The sequence below is a fragment of the Dreissena polymorpha genome, chromosome 6 (genome assembly GCF_020536995.1).
Source record: "Dreissena polymorpha isolate Duluth1 chromosome 6, UMN_Dpol_1.0, whole genome shotgun sequence".
Taxonomy (NCBI): Eukaryota; Metazoa; Mollusca; class Bivalvia; order Myida; family Dreissenidae; genus Dreissena; species Dreissena polymorpha.
In genome coordinates, this window is record NC_068360.1 from 78,519,216 (window position 1) to 78,535,520 (window position 16,305).

General features: G+C 37.8%; 1 protein-coding gene across 3 annotated transcripts in view; it reads left to right on the top strand.

The window, feature by feature from the left end:
• LOC127833927 (G patch domain-containing protein 1-like) overlaps positions 1–16,305 on the top strand; it is a 37,411-nt gene that overhangs the window by 16,148 nt on the left and 4,958 nt on the right. For all 3 annotated transcript variants that reach the window (XM_052359441.1, XM_052359442.1, XM_052359443.1), the window contains 6 exons: positions 3,275–3,531; positions 6,801–7,015; positions 8,410–8,578; positions 9,567–9,748; positions 15,277–15,404; positions 15,806–16,286. In XM_052359441.1, coding sequence (XP_052215401.1) covers positions 3,275–3,531; positions 6,801–7,015; positions 8,410–8,578; positions 9,567–9,748; positions 15,277–15,404; positions 15,806–16,286 — 1,432 coding nt within the window. The remainder of the gene's footprint in view (positions 1–3,274; positions 3,532–6,800; positions 7,016–8,409; positions 8,579–9,566; positions 9,749–15,276; positions 15,405–15,805; positions 16,287–16,305) is intronic.

The following is a 16,305-nucleotide window of genomic DNA, read 5'->3' on the forward strand; positions in this document are numbered from 1 at the left end:
CAGAGTTTGGAAAATAGAAAAGTGTTGTTTGCTGATTGGTTATTGCCTGATTTAGTGGTTTTGTAAAGCTTTCACTGCTCAGCATGGTAAGCTTACTGTGATTGAATCTTGTTGTGGTCACTTTCCTACTGGTAGGACACAATAATCGAAAATCTTTTCTCTGAAAACACCACGCCCAGAGGTTTAATTCTTTGTGTGTACCATCATATTGTGGTCATCAACAAAATTGGTTTCAATCATTCCCCTGGGGTCAAATCAAAATAATTTTCTTTCACTGAAATAGCAGTTTATAACATTGTAAAGTGGCTATCTCTGCAAAGTTGTTTAAAACCTTGGTTAAAATTGATGATTTTTAGCCGGATTTTTTTCGAAAAAATCTCGGCTTATAGATTGATGTTGTCGGGCGGGCGGGGGGGCGGGCGGGCGGGCGGGGTGGCGGCGTGCTCTAAAATGTTAAAGTTCTTATTTCATGGTATAACTTTGGTATGCTTGGACCTAGAGTCTTCAAACTTGACATGAAGGTTGGCCAGGATTAACAGATGACCACTGGTCATTTCAAGGTCATTCATTTGAAGGTCAAGGTCACTGTGACCTTCAATATAAAAAATGTTAAAGTTCTTATAACTTTGGTATGCTTGGACCTAGAGTCTTGAAACTTGACATGAAGGTTGGCCATAACTAGTTAGTAACCACTGGTCATTTCAAGGTCATTCATTTGAAGGTCAAGGTCACTGTGACCTTGAATGTAAAAATGTTAAAGTTCTTATTTCATGGTATAACTTTGGTATGCTTGGACCTAGAGTCTTCAAACTTGACATGAAGGTTGGCCAGGATTAACAGATGACCACTGGTCATTTCAAGGTCATTCATTTGAAGGTGAAGGTCACTGTGACCTTCAATATAAAAATGTTAAAGTTGTTATAACTTTGGTATGCTTGGACCTAGAGTCTTGAAACTTGACATGAAGGTTGGCCAGAACTAGTAAGTAACCACTGGACATTTCAAGGTCATTCATTTGAAGGTCAAGGTCACTGTGACCTTGAATGTAAAAATGTTAAAGTTGTTATAACTTTGGTATGCTTGGACCTAGAGTCTTGAAACTTGACATGAAGGTTGGCCAGAACTAGTAAGTAACCACTGGACATTTCAAGGTCATTCATTTGAAGGTCAAGGTCACTGTGACCTTGAATGTAAAAATGTTAAAGTTCTTATTTCATGTTATAACTTTGGTATGCTTGTACCTAGAGTCTTCAAACTTGAAATAAAGATTGGCCAGTACTAGAAGATGACCACTGGTCATTTCAATGTCATTCATTTGAAGGTCAAGGTCACTGTGACCTTAAATGTTAAAATGTTAAAATTGTTATAACTTTGGTATGCTTGGACATAGAGTCTTCAAACTTGACATGAAGGTTTGCAAGCACACTTAGATGACCACTGGTCATTTCAAGGTCATTCATTCTAAGGTCAAGGTCACTGTGACCTTGAATGTAAAAATGTTAAAGTTCTTATAACTTTGGTAGGTAAAAATGTTAAAGTTCTTATTCCATGTTATAACTTTGGTATGCTTGTACCTAGAGTCTTCAAACTTGACATAAAGGTTGGCCAGTACTAGAAGATCACCACTGCTCATTTCAATGTCATTCATTTGAAGGTCAAGGTCACTGTGACCTTCAATGTTAAAATGTTAAAATTGTTATAACTTTGGTATGCTTGGACCTAGAATCTCAAACTTGACGTAAAGGTTTGCAAGCACACTTAGATGACCACTGGTCATTTCAATGTCATTCATTTGAAGGTCAAGGTCACTGTGAACTTAAATGTTAAAATGTTAAAATTGTTGTAACTTTGGTATGCTTTGACCTAGAATCTCAAACTTGACGTAAAGGTTTGCAAGCACACTTAGATGACCACTGGTCATTTCAAGGTCATTCATTTGAAGGTCGAGGTCACTGTGACCTTGGATGTAAATATGTTAAAGTTGTTAATACTTTGGTATGCTTAGACCTAGAGTCTTCAAACTTGATATGAAGGTTGGCCAGAACTAGTAGATGACCACTGGTCATTTTAAGGTCAAGGTCACCGTGACCTTGAATGTAAAAATGTTAAAATTCTTATTTCATGGTATAACTTTCTTATGCTTGGACTTACAGTCTTCAAACTGGACATGAAGGTTGGCCAGCACTAGTAGATGACAATTGGTCATTTTAAGGTCATTGAAGGTCAAGGTCACTGTGACCTTGAATGTTAAAAATTAAAAGTTGCCTTGAAAAGTACTTACATTTCATTTTGACCTTTGAACAATATTTCAGTAATTTAAGTATTGCATTGACAAAAACACGAAAGGTACTTTCCTGTCATTTAAATCAAAAATCCGGCTTCAATGCGGTCATCTTCGACCGCGGAACTCTTGTTTTTGTACATAACATATAACATGCAGTATGAGGAATATTCTTTTCTTCTATTGTGACAAATTTTAGATATAGTTCGGGGATAGGGGGCATTACCCTGTCAGTCAGTTGGTTTATGGATTAGTAGGTTGGTTGATCTGTACATTTGTAGTTCATCTCTAAGTTTTCTGCCTTTCAACAAGAAATTTTACAGATATGTTGTTTCTACTATGTTGAAGTGCAATACATATTTTATTTCTTTCATGTTGTACTATTCTCTGCAGAGTGATGTAGCCTTGAACTTCTTCACATTTTTGATACCTACATGGGTACTTTGTGTTGTGAACAAGTCCCTTAGTTTTCTTCTTATCAACCTGACATTTTATAAATAAGTTGAGGATATGATGTAGAAGTGAAAGACATTTATTGATGCATTTCACCATATTCTTTGCTAAGTTATGTGTCCTGGAACAAGCAATTGTGGATACTTGGCATTCTTGTACATAGTTCTTTGTGTCTTGAACAATTTCCTCTTTTTCAGGACGAAACGTGAGGTGCTCTTACAGTTCAGCAATTCATTTAATGTGATGTAGCAAACAACACCATTTTGAGATTGATTTTACTGTAGCAAACAACACCATTTTGAGGTTGATTTTACTGTAGCAAACAACACCATTTTGAGATTGATTTTACTTATACTAAACATGTGCACCTGTTGTAAATGAGAAATTTCAAGGTTTATGCATAGTTTTTAAATCAGATGGTACAAGCATGACAAAGTTAAAAAACTTGATATTTCAGTGTTTCAAAGTGTATTCAACTCCACAGCAAACACACATTTAAAGGCAAAGTACTCTTGTATAAACCAGTCTGATTTTCTTCAGACCTGTCCACACTTTCCCCAAGCCAGTCTCTGCAATCCCCAGCAGTGTGGGTCAGCCAACTGGAGGGGTAGACTACAGGAAGTTCCTTAGACCTGATATTGATGAGACCCCTTTATTGGGACCAACGTCTACATGCATGACCCTGGATCCTGTATCTGGGCAGCACACAGGGAGCTCAGGGCCCAGGGCTGGGGACAGGAAGGAGAGGCATGATGCCCTCAGTAGGAGTGTGGCATTGGAGGAGCAGCCTTTTGTAGGTATGATTCAGCTTCTGAGTGATAGAAGAAAATGATATTAGCCGCGTTCTGAGAAATCTGGGCATAATGCATGTGCCTAAAGTGTCCTCCCATATTAGCCTGTGCAGTCTGCACAGGCTTATCATTGACGACACTGTCGGCTTTTATGGTATTTTTAGTTTCAAGGAAGTCCCTCCTTACCGATAATCAAGTTTAGGCGGAAAGTGTCGTCTCTGATTAGCCTGTGCGGACTGCACATGCATTATGCCCAGTTTTCTAATATGAGTTGTGATCTTGGAAAATGTAGCTTTATGCATTTTGCATAAACTGTTGTCCAAGATGAGACTGTGCAGTCCGCACAGGCTAATCAGGGACAGCACTTTCATCCAAAACTTGATTTTTCGCTTAGACCAGACTTCGTTTGAAAGAAAAGTACTAATAAGCGGAATGTGTTGTCCCTGATTAGCCTTTCTGGACTGCACATGCTTATCTTAGACAACACCTACACATATGGATCGAGACCCATTTTCCCTAAGTTGGGCTTAAATGTTATTTCCTGCGTATATGTTTAAATGCCGCACTGAGATCTTCACTTTAAAATATTGATATTTCTTTAACGTCCCCTGGAGAATAGATGCTCTACCTCTTGGTTAAGTGACATTCTTTCATTTTTAGCTCACATGAGCACAGCATGCCCCAACTGTTCATATGAATATGTTTTTTAAACAAAGTATGCAAAACGGTTGTGGTCCATGGCTGCCATGTAAAGGGGGGGGGGGGATTACTTGGATATATTTTTACCTTGTGGACAATTAAGATTTTTTTCCAATCTGAATATTTGTTTCCAGCATATTTATGCCCCCCTTCGAAGAAGAGGGGGTATATTGTTTTGCACATGTCGGTCGTCCGTTGGTCCGTCCACCGAATGGTTTCTGGATGATAAGTCAAGAACGCTTACCCCTAGGATCATTAAACTTCATAGGTACATTGATCATGACTCGTAGATGACCCCTATTGATTTTCAGGTCACTAGGTCAAAGGTCAAGGTCACGGTGACTAGAACCAGAAAAATGGTTTTCGGATGATAACTCATGAACGCTTACGCCTAGTATCATGAAACTTCATAGGTACATTGATCATGACTCACAGATGACCCCTATAGAGTTTCAGGTCACTAGGTCAAAGGTCAAGGTCACGGTCAGTAAAATGGTATCCAGATGATAACTTAACAATGCTTACACCTAGGATCATGAAACTTAATAGGAACATTGATCATGACTCGCAGATGACCCCTATTGATTTTCAGGTAACTAGGTCAAAGGTCAAGGTCACGGTGACTAACCAGTAAAATGGTTTCCGGATGATAACTCAAAAAGGCTTACGCCTAGGATCATGAAACTTCATATGTACATTGATCAGGACTCGCAGATGACCCCTATTGATTTCAGGTCACTAGGTCAAAGGTCACAGTGACTCGAAACCAGTGAAATGGTTTCCGGATGATAACTCAAAAAGGCTTACGCCTAGGATCATGAAACTTCATGGGTACATTGATCATGACTCGCAGATGACCCCCTATTGATTTTCAGGTCACTAGGTCAAAGGTCAAGGCCACAGTGACTCGAACCAGTAAAAGGGTTTCCGGATTATAACTCAAGACAGCTTACGCCTAGGATCATGAAACTTCATAGGTTCATTGATCATGACTCGCAGATGACCCCTATTGATTTTTAGGTCTTAGGTCACTAGGTCAAAGGTCAAGGTCGTGGTGACTTGACACAGTAAAATGGTTTGAGGATGATAACTCGAGAAAGCTTACTCCTAGGATCATGAAACTTCATAGGTACATTGATCATGACTCGCAGATGACCCCTATTGATTTTCAGGTCACTAGGTCAAAGGTCAATATCACAGAGACAAAAAATGTAGTCACACAATGGCTGCCACTACAACTGACAGCCGATATGGGGGGCATGCATGTTTTACAAACAGCCCTTGTTTAAAATAAATTTGGTTCAATAAAATGTATTGCTGCTAAGAGTTTAGGCATGTTTCTTTATTGATTATTGCACAGTCTTTATGTTGTTTTGGAATTAAACCTTGAATAGCCAATACGGGCAAACTAAAAATATCATGTTTATAATTCAACAATTGATTTCCTTCTTTATAAAGTACCTGTAAAAGTCACTGTCCAAATGGAGGCAATATTACAAAACTCCCTATTGCCAATGGAAAAATCCTATAAGGAAGGAAAGCAAGTGAACATATAAAATAAGCACTGACACTGAACATTTCAGCAACAAGGCTTGTAAAAAATAGTTAGTTGGATTCGTCCAATTCACAACCAAGCAATTAATTTTTTAGCTTGGCGTTTTCGGAGAAAACTCGAGGTATTGTCATAGCCAGCTCGTCGTGTCGTCTGCCGTCCGCGTCTTGCTGAAACCTTAACATTAATTTAGATGCACCATGATGAGTTCTACACGCCACACCCATTTTGGGGTCGCTAGGTCAAAGGTCAAGGTCACTGTGACCTCTAAAATAAATAAAAAATATAAAAAATCTGACAAGCTTTCATTTATTCAAAACTGCACCCGTAGCCGAGTGTGGCACCCGTTATGCAGTGCTCTTGTTTTGTCCCCTACCGGTTTCACCGGAGGGGACTTATGGTTTGCGCTCTGTGTGTCTGTCTGTCTGTGAGTCTGTCTGTCACACTTTTGTAGATCCTGCAATAACTTTAAAAGTTCTTAATATTTTTTTATGAAACTTGAAATATTAATAGATGGCAATATGGACATTATGCACGGCATTTCATTTTGTTCCTACGTCAAAAATTCTTGTTGCTATGGCAACAAATAGACTAGAAATACTGCTGAAAATGGTGGTTTTCTGGATCCTGCGATAACTTTTAAAGATCTTAATATTTTTTCATGAAAATTGCAACATGGATAGATGGCAATATGGACATTATGCACGTCATTTCATTGTGTTCCTACGTCAAAAATTGTGGTTGCTATGGCAACCAAAAAAAATAAATCTGAAAATGGTGGAATTTCTGACAATGGTGGAGCCGGTAGGGGACCATATTGCTTGACAATAGTCTTGTTATAATATCCAATCTGAAGATTTCATAAAACAAATTTTCCCAATTTAATGGTTTCTTGCGTTTATTTTTCCCAATTGACATAATACCGGTACTTTTCGAAATTGGGAAGTCAAGCCTTAAGTTTTGTTAAATGTTTAAGTTTTACCAGTTGCAATCAGTTCTTCAATTCAATGTCCTTTGTTACCAGGGTCGGTGTTTGATTTGATCCCTAAGGCTGACAGGGCAAGAATGACTCAGGCAAAACAGGGTCTTAGCCCTGGCGTAGGTGCAGATCTCAACACTTTACCCAGTGGAGATGCCATGTTTAAGGTGCCAGCTCCACCACCAATGCCTGTGTCTGCACTTTTGCCAAAGAAGTCGTTTGTGAGTGCAGGGAGTGAGACGCTTGGGCCAGCTGTTGAGGTAGGGACTTTTGTTGTTGATTGATAATAGTTGTTGTTGTTGTTGCTTAGGCCGGTCTTTGACATTTACACAAACCAAGCCTGAATTGTGATATTATTATTTAAGAAAATGATGCAAGCATGTCTTTATGGAACTAACTTAAAATATATTTATTTCTTTTTGCAAATACAGTTTGTGTTAAGCATGCACAAAATATAATCAGTATTAAAAGAGGATTGAATAATTCTTATATAATTTGTTTCTGTATGAAACTGACAATATTCGCAAGCTAAGGTCAAAACTTACCATCAAGTCAAGTCAAGTAATATTTATTCATAAAGTCGGGTATATAAACATATAAACACAAGCTCGGAAGTGCTTTTAAAACCGACTTATAAACTCAACATTTACATGATAACACAATAGCACATAAAGTATACAACTACCTAACGTAAGACATATTATTAAAAAAAGTTAAAACTGTTTGACATGACAAAATGAGCAATACATGGCAGCACAACATTGGATAACGAAATTGATTATTTATCAAACCAGTCAGTCAATTAATTATTTAGATAATTAGACAAACAAAACAATCAACCGAGCAAACTGCTAAAAATTGAACCTACTCAAGCATAGATGTCTGTAGATACAGATTTTGAAACAGCATGGTTATTTTATAGCATTAAAATATAATAAAATAATCTGACTAGAATCATTAATCATGAATATTTACATAGGTTTAGTACAATAAGGTTTAAATAACAAATTTCAGTGTGTATTCTATAACATGAATATAAAGCATTTGGACACATAGTATTTTATCATCCTCTGGAGAAGGAGAAGGCTAAAGTATAACAAGTTACATACATGCATATCACGTTATAGCATAAGTTTGAAAGAACTTGGTAAGAAATAAATTAAAATAAATAAAACAGAATATAGAACTAAACTGAAACTTGTGGGGTATCTGCTGATCTTGACCATGGCTGGGCTAACTGGCTAATGCTAAATTCAATCACTGTAATATGCCAAATAAGAACTTGTCTGTGCAACATTATCTTCCCTTACAGCGCATTTATGACAGGTATAGTTTTACAAAATAATTGTTCAGGCCAGTCATCACAATTTGTTGACTGGTTATTTTCCAAAATTGACTACGTTTAAATACACATTCTAGTATATTGATAGCAATGCTGCCCCCTTTTTAAGTTTGTGCATACAATAACTTACTAATCATTATTAAAAACAATGACTTAAAAATTAATATGGAATGAAACATAGTATTAGAAGGCATAAGCAAAGTTCACCCGTCATACAAGATTGTTGTCCTTTCTGAATGTGCATACAAAGCTTAGCTTAGTTAATATCTTCAATTTTTAATATTCATTTTTTTATAACATTTTTTGGTCCAGGAAACAGACACACAAAAGACCATCACAAGCCCTTTGAGTATTGAAGATGGCCGACAGAGTGCTGCCCCTTTGTTTCAAGGTGCGGTTGGGTTCCAGCCCTTTAGTAGGGACCCGGCCAAGCAGGGGAGATATGAGCGCTACCTGGAGCTGATCAGGCAGGGACATAAAGGTTGGCACAGTATACAGCTGGCATACAACAGATCATGTGTGCACAGAGCAACATTTTAAATGGCTTACTTTCCTGCAAGGAAATTAATTTATTCCTAGAAAAATGCTTCCATTTACCAGGATATCGTACTAAATGTTGTACAAAAACAAAACATTAGTGTTTTTTTCTGAAATGATGGTATTTGTAACCAAACTCTATATTTTTATTTTATTCCGCTTGGCAGGGAAAATTTAAACTTAACTCAGTTCTGTTGTAAAGTATATCCATTCTGGGTTACGTCATTCACTTCCTACCTATGTATTCCTCGACCATGGAAAGAAGCACTGTTTCTGTTTTGACATAAGTAGTCATGCAGCTTTTTCAAGTCATAATTATTACAAATTCCATCACTTAATGTAGATATGCAGAGCCAAAATTATTATTTCTACTTCTTTAGTTAGACCCATGTAAAATTAACAAGTCTTACAACCCAAGTTGGTAGACTGCTGGACTGTAGAACCGAGGATAGTGGGTTAGAATCCAAGCCAACCCTTATAACTTGTGCAGTATTTTGTTTGGCAACATTTTCTACATAAATTTTTCTTTTACCTCTGATTCAAGAAGTTAAGTTATAAATTGAGAGTAAAAGTCTGGGCACTTAGCAGTAGTATTGGTGCACCATTTTACCCAGCAATGGGGTTAGTGTGATTACTGATTGCCATGTTATGACTGCAGACATGTTGAAAAAGGGGAACTGTAAAAAACTAATAATTGATGTTAGGGCATCATTCTGGGAAGACTGGCCATAATTCATGTGCGAGAAGTGTTGTCCCAGATTAGCCTGTGCAGTCTGCACAGTTAAGACCAGTTTTCCCAAAACAAAGCTCATTTAAACAAGCTTCGTAAAACTGGTACTATAATTGTGACTATAAACAAACCTAAAACAAAGCAAAGATAAAAATTCAAACAAGCTAGGTAAAACGGGTACTATACTGTGCCTGTTTCACAGACCCCTACTCAGCTGTGGGTGGTGGGCGTGGTCACACAGAGTGGGAGGTGGAGAGGGAGAGGGAGGAGTTTAGTAAGGCTGCCAAGCTGTACCGCCCCTTAGCAACCATGATGGCTGCCAGGTTCACAAGTGGTGGGACATACGAGCAGGGAGAGCAGATAGAAGTGAAGGTTGAAGAAAACGTGAGTGGCATTATAGTTTCATTGCATTTACAATTTGTGATAATTAAACAACAACAGAAAACACCTTTTAACCTTTAACATTTTTCTGAGTATTATTTTGTGTCTTATTAGCTCATCTGTTTTTTGAAAAAAAATTATGAGCTATTGTCATCATCTTTGCGTCGGCGTCGGCGTCTGGTTAAGTTTTGCGTTTAGGTCCACTTTTCTCATAAAGTATTAATGCTATTGCATTCAAACTTGGTACACTTACTTACTGTCATGAGGGGACTGGGCAGGCAAAGTTAGATAATTCTGGCTTGCATTTTGACAGAATTATGTGCCCTTTTTATACTTAGAAAATTGAAAATTTTGGTTAAGTTTTGTGTTTAGGTCCATTTTATTCCTTAAGTATCAAAGCTATTGCTTTCACACTTGCAACACTTACTAACTATCATAAGGGGACTGAGCAGGCAAAGTTATGTAACTATGACTGGCATTTTGACAGAATTATGTGCCCTTTTTATACTTAGAAAATTGAAAATTTGGTTAAGTTTTGTGTTTAGGTCCACTTTTTTCCTAAAGTATCAAAGCCATTGCTTTCATACTTGCAACACTTACTTACTGTCATAAGGGGACTGTGCAGGCAAAGTTATGTAACTCTGACTGGCATTTTGATGGAATTATGGGCCCTTTATACTTGAAAATTTAGTAAAGTTTTGTGTTTTGGTCCACTTTACCCCTAAAGTATCATAGATAATTCTTTCATTCTTGGAACACTCGCAAACTATCATAAGGGGACAGTAAAGGACAAGTTGCATAACCCTGGTTGTCATTTTACGGAATTATGGCCCTTTTTTGACTTAGTAACTTTGAATATATGGTTACATTTTGTGTTTAGATCCACTTAACTTCTAAAGTATCAAGGCTATTGCTTTTAAACTTTAAATACTTTCATGCTATCATGAGGGTACTGTACCTGGCAAGTTGATTTTTACCTTGACCTTTGAATGACCTTGCCTCTCAAGGTCAAATTATTACATTTTGCCAAAGTTGCCATAACTTCTTTATTTATGATTAGATTCGATTGATACTTTGACAAAACAACTCTTAACTGACATGCCACAATGGACTCCGTCAAAACCATCCCCCACCTGTCACCCCCCCCCCCTCCTCGAATCCCCCCATTTTATTTTTTTATGCCCCACTTCGAAGAAGAGGGGGTATATTGCTTTGCACATGTCGGTCGGTCGGTCCGTCCACCAGGTGGTTTCCGGATGATAACTCAAGAACGCTTGGGCCTAGGATCATGAAACTTCAAAGGTACATTGATCATGACTTGCAGATGACCCCTATTGATTTTGAGGTCACTAGGTCAAAGGTCAAGGTCATGGTGACCCGAAATAGTAAAATGGTTTTTGGATGATAACTTAAGAATGCATACGTGGCCAACAGGGCGAACTCTGAACAATATAACTAAGCAACTGGTCTGTAATCCTACATCTAAAATTATCAGTCCATTGAAACATCATCATTTGAGTAAAATAAAGTGGATCAGTAATAATATTATCAGAATATGAGATTTTTTTGTATAATTTGTATATTAAATATTGTGTTAATGTTTAATTTTGTTGATTTATATAAATATAAGCAGGACAGGGGAGGCAATACACTATTATATCTTTCTTATATACAGGGGAAACAAATGCAATAAGTTGTCCCTTGACATATTGCTTTTATATTTTGCATACTTGTTTACCAACATCACCCCAACCTATATTCCCCCCCCAACCTCCCCCCCCCAAAGTTTTGTTTTTTAAACATCATCTAATAAATACCATACCCCACATTATACCCCCTCTCACCCCCCAACCCCCCCCCACCCCCCCCCCAAATTTTTTTTTTTTAAACATCTTATAAATTACCACACCACACATTATACCCCCTCTCACTCCCCCCCCCCCCACCCCCCCCCCCCAATTTTTTTTTTGTGTAAACATTAATAAATCACCACACCCGACATTATACCCCCTCGCACTCCCCCCCTACCCCCCACCCCCCCCCCCAAAAAAAAATATTATTTTTTTTAAAACATCAAATAAATTACCACACCCTACATTATACCCCCTCTCCAACCCCCCCCCCCCCTACCTACCCCCCCCCCCCCCCCCCCCCAAAAAAAAAAATTTTTTTTTTTTAAACATCTAATAAATTACCCCCCCCCCATTATACCCCCCTCTCACCCCCACCCCCCCTACCCCCCCCCCAATCCCCCCCCTCCGAAAAAAATAAAAAATAAAATAAACATCTAATAAATTACCACACCCCACATTGTACCCCCCTCACGCCCCCCTACCCCTCCCCCCCACCCCCCCCCCCCAAAAAAAATTTTTTTTTTTTTAAACATCTAATAAATTACCACACCCCACATTATACCCCCCTCTCACCCCCACCCCACCTAACCCCCCCCCCCTCCCCCCCCCCCCCCAAAATTTTTTTTTTTTTTTTCAAACATCCTCAAGCACTTGAATAGTCGAGCGCGCTGTCCCCTGACAGCTCTTGTTAGGTCACAAGGTCAAGGTCACAGTGACTCGAAATAGTAAAATGGTTTCCGGATGATACCTCAAGAATGCTTACGCCTAGGATCATGAAACTTCATAGGTACATTGATCATGACTGGCAGATGACCCCTATTGATTTTCAGCTCACTAGTTCAAAGGTCCAGGTCACAGTGACTCGAAAGAGTACAATGGTTTCCGGATGATATCTTACATTAGGTCAAGGGTCAAGGTCACAGTGACAAAAAACGTATTCACACAATGGCTGCCACTACAACTGACAGCCCATATAGGGGGCATGCATGTTTTACAAACAGCCCTTGTTTAATTAAAGATCATCTAATAAATGACCACCACACCCTCACACTATACCCCCCACCCCCACCCCAAAAAAATAATTTTTATGCCCCCCAGTAGGGTGGCATATAGCAGTTGAACTGTCCGTCAATGTCAGTCAGTCTGTCTGTCCGTCCGAATAAAACTTTAACATTGTCCATAACTTTTTCACTTTTTAAGATAGCAACTTGATATTTGGCATGCATGTGTATCTCATGGAGCTGCACATTTTGAGTGGTGAAAGGTCAAGGTCATCCTTCAAGGTCAAATGTCAAATTTATGGTGTCTGTCCGTCTTTAACATTGGCCATAACTTTTTCAATATTGAAGATAGCAACTTGATATTTGGCATGCATGTGTATCTTATGGAGCTGAACATTTTGAGTGGTGAAAGGTGAAGGTGAAGGTCATCCTTCAAGGTCAAATGTCAAATATATGGCGTCTGTCCGTCCGAAAACTTTAACATTGGCCATAACTTTTTTAATATTGAAGATAGCAACTTGATATTTGGCATGCATGTGTATCTCATGAAGCTGCAAATTTTGAGTGGTGGAAGTTCAAGGTCAAGGTCATCCTTCAAGGTCATCCTTCAAGGTCATCCTTCAAGGTCAAAAAATAAAAAATAAAATTCAAAGCGGCGTTCTCATGAAGCTGCACATTTGAGTGGTGGATGTTCAAGGTAATAGGTCAAGGTCATCCTTCAAGGTCAAAGGTCAGAAACAAACAAAAAATTTCAAAGCGGCATTATCATGAAGCTGCACATTTTGAGTGGTGGAAGTTTAAGGTCAAGGTTATTCTTCAAGGTCAAGGTCATCCTTCAAGGTCAAAGGTCAAAAAATAATAATTCAAAGCGGCTTTATCATGAAGCTGCACATTTTGAGTGGTGTAGGTTCAAGGTCAAGGTCTTCCTTCAAGGTCAAGGTCATCCTTCAAGGTCAAAGGTATTTTTTTTAATAAAAATTCAAAGCGGTGTTCTCATGAAGCTGCACATTTTGAGTGGTGGAAGTTCAAGGTCAAGGTCATCCTTCAAGGTCAAAGGTATAAAAAAAAAACAATAAAATTTTTCAAAGCGGCGCAATAGGGGGCATTGTGTTTCTGACAAACACATCTCTTGTTTTTTTCAAACATGGTTAAAAAACACAAATATTTATTTTTATTATTTTATTTTTGAAATACCGTCCAACCATCCCACCCAAGAATCCCCCCAGCCCCCCCAAAAAATAATATATATATATTATTTTTTTTGGCATTTTTGGAAGATAATGTAATAAATGACCACACCCCCACACTATACATCCCTCTCCACTCCACCCCTCCCTCCTTTGTGATTGAAATTGAGATAGGTCCCTACACCTTTAAAAAGAAAAATAGATGAGTGGTCTGCACCAGCAAGGCGGTGCTCTTGTATTTTTTTAGGTCTTTGCTGGTGAATACAAATATACATGGAGAAATATTGACTTTGGTTGAAATGTCAGATAATGTTTTGATGTATGAAACCCACTGAATAAGATTTCTGATTAAGAAAAGTGGTTAATGTAAAAAAATTACTATATAAACTACAGTGGAAAAAGCAATACTGAGAATGGCAATACAGCAGAAGTGATATTACAAATAAGGCTGTCTGTCTTATCCATTTCCTTATATATCACACAGAACAAAGATGTGACACCAATACTTCGTGATACTACTAAATAAATAATTCATAAAAACTGCACAATCAGGAATATCAAGTCTAATCAAGTCTCTGACAAGCATAATTGACAATAAAATGTGTCTTGTTCTGAGAAAACTGGGCATAATACATGTGCTTAAAGTGTCGTCCCAGATTAGCCTCTGCAGTCCGCACAGGCTAATCAGGAACAACACTTTCTGCTTTAATGGTATTTTTCGTTTAAAGGAAGTCCCTTTTTACCAAAAATCTAGTTTAAGCGGAAAGTGTTGTCCCTGATTAGGCTAATCTGGGACAACACTTTGCATGCTGGGAATTTTGTCGTCTGCAAAAATGTTGTCTGCTGAATTTCTAAAATTAGCATTTTCTTTGATTTTTTTCAAAGAATAATATCAGAATAACAAACAGTTTGGATCTCGATGAGACGCCACGTTCTGTGGCGTCTCATCTGGATCCAAATTGTTTGCAAAGGCCTTCACAATTCGGTTCCAGCACTGAAAGGGTTAACGCACATGCATTATGCCCAGTTTTCTCAGAACAAGACACAAATAATCCTTCAACCAGTCAACTTGTCAAACTCTAAAATTGTTTCTTGTGAGCGAAGAAAAGTATCTAGAATTTATAGTGCCTCTCATAATATAAGTTTTGTTTGTAAAAAGGATATTCTTATTAAACATAAACAAGTCATTGCAAAGACGTAAGCTTTTATGTAGCCACTGTTATCATACTTGGTAGTAGCCTAGCAACAGTTTGATTGGTCAGTGCATTACAAAACTAAGTCTTGAAGGCATGTTTAGATTTGTTATGCATTAAGTCATTGATTATCAGTCCTGTTATACCTGTGGTCAGTAACTCTATATTCTCTGTCTTACAACCATACAAATTGTATATCATTTATTATCAAACAATCAAACAAAGAGAAAGTAGCCCTGATGAAACTTGAGAAGGTCATGATTTAAAGTCACAGTTTTCTTCCACTTCAACATTTAGGCGGAAACCAGTGACGCTGCAAAGGCTGCCAAGATGAAAATGTTTGGGAAACTGACAAGAGAGGTGCACGAGTGGCATCCAGACAACCTGGTCTGCAAGAGATTCAATGTGCCAAATCCATATCCAGGGTAAAAACAATGGAATTGTGCCCAAGATAAAGTCACATCCATTATGCCCAATCCATAGCCAATATAAGGCAACAAAGAGTGTGTCCAATCCATTTCCAAGATAAAGTCACATGTATTGTGCCCAATCCATATCCAATATAAATTGCTTTTACTCTTTCATGTACAATAATCATTTTGATGCTTCAACTTTTTTATTAATCATTTAAAGCATGATGCGTTGAATAATTAATAAAATCAGTGGGTGCAACAAAGGCATTTTGCACATTCAATATACAGGATAAATTCGCAGGTATTTTGTTCTGTCCAAATCTTAAAGAATTAGACATGATGAATGTGCATTCTTTTGTTTAATAATATTTGAAATTTTATTTAACACGTATTTGTATGTTTTCTTTTTCTAGTTCAACTATTGTGGGATTGACAACAGTGAAGCGTGATAAATATTCAGTGTTTAATTTCCTGAACTTTGCTAACCCAAATGAAATGGCCTATGACGCAAAGAAAACTGATAATTCGAAATTAAATACTGAAAGGGACTGTGAAAAAGCTGATGAAAAATCTGAAGATGTTGCTCAAAAAGTGGATAAAGAATTAAACAAAGGCAAAGCCATGAAGTCTATTTTTAGCCATTTAATGGAAACTGAAAGTGAAACTCAAAGAAAAACAAAACCAATCTCATTTAGTATGAAGTCAAAGCCATCCAATAAACCCAAAGAATTCAAGTCCATATTTAGCCACTTGGAAAATGAAGCGCAATCTGTGATATCAAAGACAGTTACGTCAGAAACAAAACCTGGGGAAGAATCAAAGATGGAAACTACATCTGTGAATGTGGATGTGGTAGAAAGTCAGACAATTTCACAGATAAAAGAGAAATCATCGGTACATATTTATTCATGTG